At 36.7% G+C, this 6,961-nt stretch overlaps 1 protein-coding gene across 1 annotated transcript; it reads right to left on the reverse strand.

Annotated features, from left to right (window-relative positions):
* Nucleotides 1-344: 344 nt before the first annotated feature.
* On the reverse strand, nt 345-5,234 carry LOC100781152 (disease resistance protein RPV1). Its single transcript, XM_041013894.1, has 6 exons — nt 5,128-5,234; nt 4,749-4,890; nt 4,495-4,670; nt 2,819-3,935; nt 2,449-2,730; nt 345-2,355 (listed from the first exon to the last, which is right to left on the reverse strand). The coding sequence occupies exons 1-6, from the start codon at nt 5,232-5,234 to the stop codon at nt 1,105-1,107; spliced, it is 3,075 nt and encodes a 1,024-aa protein (XP_040869828.1). The 3' UTR covers nt 345-1,104.
* Between the last annotated feature and the right edge of the window lie 1,727 nt (nt 5,235-6,961).

Consider the following 6,961-nt stretch of genomic DNA (forward strand, 5'->3'; position numbering starts at 1 on the left):
AATAATAGTGCAGCCATATTTTAAATCTAGTGTTGTCCATATTGATCTTCTGGAAGGGCAGTGATCTAACTGTTAGTGCTAGAATATACATATTATGTCTTCTTATAACCGTGAAAATGACTTTTTAGCAAACACAAAAGTAAGAAAATGTGACTTTTTTTAATGGATGATGGTCCACTTTTGCTTCCCAACATTGAAAATAAGAAAATGATAAGATTAAAAATGCAATCACAATCATTACAAATGAAATTTACTTTTGTTATCCAAAAACTATTATATACAACCCATTATATTCTATCCTCTGCCAGCTGCAACAGAGAAGCAAGAGAGAATAAAATAAAAAAAGTGACTATCATGCCAAATCAGATCTGTGAATGTTTCAATATATCAGCAAGAATATACATAGATAGGAAAATGATATAATGACAAATTCTAGAAATCAAAAGACAGAGAACTAGTGCAGCTATTGCAAGGAAAGTATAAAAAGACATACACAAGATTCCTGATACATGCATTTTGTAAAATTGAACTTGCAAAAGCTCGGCTTTGTATCTTCAGGCATGTCCAATTAATTTACTTCCTCTCTCTGTACTCCTTCTGCCCATATTCCATTTCCACATTAGTACACAACCTCAACTGCTAGAGGTTATCATGTTCTCTGATCACCCTGCAAAAGAAATGGACTTTTCTTGTATCAGATTTGTTTTTTGAGGAACAACTAAAGGTATCACAACTATCAACATGAAAATGAGATAAGTGCAGAAGGAGTGCAGAGGGGGGGATGAATCAGTGAGTACTCTCACATCATTTGTATTAAGAAGACGAGTTAATAAAAAGAAAAGTCTACAACAATTAAGAGACAAGATAAATCAAATAGAACATTGTACATTTTACATCATATAACTATAACAATCAATGACATCTTGCACGACACGTCAAAATAGTTTTTCAATTATGATTGGTCTTTCATGATAACTACACTGCAACACATGAAAGTATAACAAAAATATAAGGCATTATATTAAATTTTTGTTTTCATTTTTCAGAAAGAACTTTTATACCCGAGCCTGAAAGTTCTTTTCACTACTTTCAATAACCAACAATTCACCTTTTCCTTTTCTTTGGAGTTCGCTTCAACACCGGCCTAAAACCTTGGTCGCACAGTTCCATTTGTTGAACAAAATTGTGATATACTGAGGTGTTTATTGGGCTGACCCCAAACCCTTTTAACACCTCCCACCGTTCACCATCTGTAAGCCATGATACTTTGATTTTAAACTTTGCCAGACTTTTAAGTCTGTTGTTCAGGTAGCAAGAACATCGTTTGTCATACAACACACAAACATGGTCCGAATAAATCATAGAATATGGCCCAGAAGTTTGTATTTCAACACTGTCCCTTTTACATTCATTCTCACCATTACTGATAGAGATGCTAAATTGCAATGCAGGATCCAAAAACTCCTCCGTGTCCTTGTCCAGAATGAAGCAGAAAATGAAACCCAAATGAGCAGGTGGAGCAGAAGAGAGATCAATAATTACATAATCCTTTCTAGTCTTATATGCCAACCACTCTGGAACATTGCTTCCTGGATACATGTACACTGCTTGATAAGAATCATGGAGATCCTTGTAATCATTGTAATTTTCCACATGATCAAGTATTGGTGCTGATAAATGTTGGTATGCAAATTTCATTACATTGATTTGCGCATTTAACTCAATAGCCATCAGAGAAAATTCATCCAACTTTAAGTAATTCCAAAACTCAACTCGTTTCCTGTTTTCCTCAAATTGTTCAACTGCCGTGGAAGGGAACAATACAGTCTCCAGTGATTCACACTCATCAGCATGTAGAGTTTCAAGGGATGGGGGAAGCTTCGGTAGAATGCAGAGATTGCTGCAACAACTCAAGTCAAGATATCGCAGTCTTGTAAGATTATTGATGCATGTTGGCAAGCTTTCAATGTCACTACGTATTAGATGTAGCATTTCTAACTTTCGTAGACTTCCAAAAGACAAGGGCAATGAACTGATGAGAATGCCGGTTAAATCTAGTTCAACCACATTCTCGGCTGTCACTGAGAATTCCCTTAGTTCTTCACAGTCACTGAGGTTGAGATAAAGTAGGGAGCTTAAATGACCATCATCACTTGAAAATTTGATGAGGGAACTGCATCCACTAAGGTCCAATTTCTCAAGCTTGTGTAGAGAGAAAATAGATGGATGCACACTAGTCAACCCACTGGAACAACTAACATCCAGTACCTTGAGATTTGTGGATTTTGAGAAGTCTGGAAGCTCATTCAGCAATACACACCAACGGAGTTTAACATTCTTTAAATTCACCAGATTCTGCAACAAAATAAGAGATGACGCGTCAGATTAAGTTGTTAATTAAGCTTTGCTGAATTGAGAGACATATGTAAAAGGAAGAAACATATTTACTTTCACTTCATGCCATAATTTTTCCACTCTGCTACATGACAAGTCTAATATAACAAGCTTCTCAGCAGAAAATTGCTCTGGCAAGCATGTCAAAGGGTAATGCATCCAATGAAGATATCTTAACTCATTTGGCAAAGATTGAAGCCCTTGTGGAAGAGAAGGAGAATTATTACCAAAATCCAAAAATTGTAGATTGCTCATCCTAACAAATGCATCAGGACGTAACTTCAGATTCTTCAATGTTGACAAAGGTGTTGTTATGCTTCTAATTGCCTTAGTCCCCTGTCATCAAAGTAGAAGAGAAATTTACACATAATTAAAAGCTGCATTTCCTCCAAATAATTCAAACATAGCTAAAAACCATATTTACCTTGTCATTTTTCAAAACATCATAGATCTCAATAGGATCCCATAATCGACTGCGATTTCCAAGGTCATTAGATTCTTGGCAAACAATCTCCCATGCCATTTCTTGTACAGTATCATGCATAGATACAACATTATCTTCAGAAATAGTTATAAGAGATTTTTCTTTCAGCCTTTCTAACCCAACAACCACTGCATTATGACTTCCACAATCTCCCAATAATATGTTTATAGAATCCACTTTCATATTAAAATTCTCTGTCATATTTGCTCTACGGCAGAAACATGCAAGATCTAAAAGAATCTCTTGTTCTTCATGGTGTAGATCGTCAAAACTAAGTTTCACAAAATCATGAACATTGTTACTCTTGATTCCTTTAAGCTTTTCTAGTTGACTTTTCCATACCTCCTTATCTTTTCCACAAAGAAGATGAGCCAATATTTTAAGAACTAATGGAATGCCCTTGGCATAATCAACCACCCTCTTTGATAGCTCGTAAAACTCCATTTCAAGATCACCTTGGTTAAAGGCATTCAACTTAAAAAGCTGAAATGCTTCACAGGAACTCAATCCACCAACATGGTATATTTCAGGAACTTTGTTGGCTATAAGAACTTTTATATCTCTAGTTGTTATAATAATTCTACTACCTGACCCATACCAGTCTGGAGTTCCAAATAATTCTTCCAGCTGCTCTGAATCATTCACATCATCAAGAACAATAAGCACCTTCTTTTGGCCAATCATTTTCTTAATAGAACTGGACAATCCTTTTTGTGTTTTAATATTCACATATTTTTGTAATATTGAAGCAAATAGTTTTTCTTTTAAAGAAATTACTCCAAGTCTTCTTATTTCTTCCTTTACATTTGCAAAAAAACAACAACTTTCATATTCCAGATATAATTTGCTAAACACTTCCTGTGCAATGGTTGTCTTACCAATACCGCCCACACCCCAAATTCCGATAACACAGACATCTTTTGACTCTTGTTTTAACAAAGATTCTAAATGTGCAACTTGTTTGTCAATGCCAACCAGCCCTTTTGAATCTACTGTATGCTTTCTTAACGTCATCAGCACAAGATTGATGATTTCTTGAAGTAGCTCAACATCATTCCTATCAAAAAAATAGAATGTATGAAATTCAATGACAACTTAGATCGCTTGTTAATACCCATATGCAGTTACCCCTCTCCTATTCCTTCCTACTTAGTGGGGATTACTTAACAGGGTCATATGCGCCCCAAAAAAAAAACAGGGTGGCCTTGTATGATTCTAGAAGTCTATCCAAAAAATATATCCATTAAAAATTGAAATATACTGAATTGTATTAATTGGGCCTAAGTTAACAATTACTAAATTCAATGGACTAACATAGTTTATAGCATGCTTGTCCCGTCTAAATCAGCAAGAGCCAGTTATGTCATATATGATGAAGAAGCAACTAGTAAACATACACTATTGTAAAGTCAATTTAGATAGTAAAGGTCATGTCTTCCTTCTATTTAAAAAACCAGCATATAATAATAGTAGGCTTAAATATATTTTTGGTCCCTGATAAATACGTGTTTTTTACGTTTGGTCCCTGATAAATTTTTCCTTTGAATCGGGTCTCTAATATTTGAAATTTTTTGTCTCAACTCCCTGCTATTAGTTGGGATCCGTTATTTGCTTACGTGGCTGTTAACGGGCCATGTAGATATGCCACGTGAGGTGCCATGTGTACTCGTTGCCTAAGTAGGATTACATGTGTCACTGCCACCTCATCAATAACTTCTACCACCTCCTCTGTGATTGCGGTTCCATTCACCACCACTCCCCCTCCGACACCAACCAATCCTCCTCCACTTGCCTATGCACATGCAGTCAAAACCAACTCAAAAGTTTCCCCATCAGATGACACCCCTGATTGCTTCATCTGCTGGAAAACCAATAAACCACCACACCTTAAACCATTACTCGTGTACCCACCAAGCATCAAATGCCATGAAGCAATGTTTTTGTCCAACATTTGATCAAACACTCGGCATGCATTCTTCACACTACCACATTTACAGTACATCCCAATCAATCTATTGCTCACACAAATTCAAGAGTGCGAGATCAACATGATAATCAGCAGCAACATCTTGATCCATGAGTTCCAATACTTGATCGAGGTTACCCTCTTCACACAGGGCCACCAAGTCCACATTCAAGTGGTTTTGTTTTGATAGTCGAGCTTCAATTTTCGTTCATTGGGATGTTTCTCCTTACATAAAGGAGAAATTTTATGAGTGGAACGGCTGCTGGTGTTGTCATTTCAACACCTGCTAGCATCGAGAACCGCATAGGTACAAAAAGGAATGGAGGAAGAGGAATGGGTGAAGATTGCACGTGGAATGGAAGTCATTGATGTGTGGAGTTTGAGCTCCATGCTTTCTGCTCTGCTAGTGTTCCAGTAGCTATTGCTAATAAAATATCCGATTTATCCCTCCCAACACTATTGATCGTGAAAGTAAATCTATGAGAAGTGAGAGAAAAGAAATGGTGATTGCATCAAGTGCTTGACCCAGTTCATGATGATAGTGACCCTATGGCTGCCATCGCGGAGCTTGCTTTCTAGTGCGTTGCGGTGGATAAGGACAACCGACCGAACGTGAGGGAGGTGGTGGAGGAGCTGAAGTGAGTGTTGTGACACCCTCTACCCCTCACATATATATACTAATAAAGGAATAAAAATTCAAATATTAATTAAAAGTATTTTTAAAAAAAAATTAAATAAAAGTCTTTCAAAGGGGTAAAAGACTCACATTCACTTTCTTCTACATCATATTCAAACTTGTCCAAATAAATAATAAAGTCATCTCGGCTCAAACAAGGTTGTCTAGGACTTCATACAATTAATATAAAATCCTATACCCCAATGTCACATCCTATCAGAGCGTTGTGTCCCGACATCTTTCAGCACAAGGTTCCTTAAAGCAATTCACCTAGTCATTTGATCCCTCGAACACAAAGTTCAAGATCATCACAGGATCCAAACACAAACAACACCCAGGGAGTGAGTTATCACATTTCTAACTAATAGAGAGAAACAAGATAATATATAGGTATAAATATCATATAAACAAAATGCAACTTACTTAAGCATCATTCACGTTATTTCACCACTTTGTCGCACAACATTACATCGCAACACCACACGTCTCATTCGTTTTCACAACATTCACGTATTCAAGGATCAACACACAATATCACCAAGTCAATCAATATCGATCAATACACAAGTATTATGCAACATATATACTAAGACTCAATCTTATATGCAATGTGGTGTCATGTTAGTGAAAAACCTCGTTGGCGCCTAGGAGTACATGACAAGACAAACCACACACTAGCAAGTCAGGCCAGTCTCACTAGGTAAGATCATAGGGAGACTAGTCAGGGTCACAGTATTTTGCGAGAATGCTCCAACCATATGGGATCAACATAGGCTTAAAGGAGCACTCAAACCGGGTGACCCCCAAGGCCTACGCTCCGAAGAGTACGTCAGGGACTCTCCCTACTGATTCAGGTCCAACCTAAAAAATATTTTTTGTACACAGACTCTATCTATGAACTGTACAAAATACACGACTCCTCAATTATTCTCAAAATATTTTTAACTCGTCACCCTTAAAGGGTCTTAGCATTAACTTGTCGCCCTTAAAAGGACTTAACATTAACTCATCGTCCTTAAAGGGACTTAACATTAACTCGTCGCCTTTAAAGGGTCTTAGCATTAACTCGTCGCCCTTAAAGGGACTTATGATTGTATGATTGTACAATTCATAGTTCACAACTCAATGCACACAACATCTCAATGCACATATATATCTCAATCATATACATACTCAATTTATCACATACATTCGATCTCAATCATAATGGTATAATCTCAATTTAACACGTTATCACACCTCAAGAATCATATACACTTTACCTATGAACTATGCAATACACACAACTACTCAATTGTTTTCAAAATAATTTTAACTCATCGGGTTCTCATAGTGGATCTCATCACAATACTCGTCGCCCTTAAAGGGTCTTACAATTGTGTGATTGCACAGTTCATAGCTCACAACTCAATACACACATCTCGATACACATTTATTTCAT

The sequence above is a fragment of the Glycine max genome, chromosome 3, assembly GCF_000004515.6.
Source record: "Glycine max cultivar Williams 82 chromosome 3, Glycine_max_v4.0, whole genome shotgun sequence".
Taxonomy (NCBI): domain Eukaryota; kingdom Viridiplantae; phylum Streptophyta; class Magnoliopsida; order Fabales; family Fabaceae; genus Glycine; species Glycine max.

What these genes read in the sequence shown, in the direction of transcription:
- LOC100781152 (XM_041013894.1), bottom strand. Translation starts at nt 5,234, where the DNA reads ATGGAGCTCAAACTCCACACATCAATGACTTCCATTCCACGTGCAATC. An exon ending in TAAGGTGTGGTGGTTTATTG is followed by an intron (nt 4,671 to 4,748) that starts GTTTTCCAGCAG and finishes GCATGTGCATAG; the next exon opens with GCAAGTGGAGGAGGATTGGT. An exon ending in ATGTTTTGAAAAATGACAAG is followed by an intron (nt 2,731 to 2,818) that starts GTAAATATGGTT and finishes CTTTGATGACAG; the next exon opens with GGGACTAAGGCAATTAGAAG.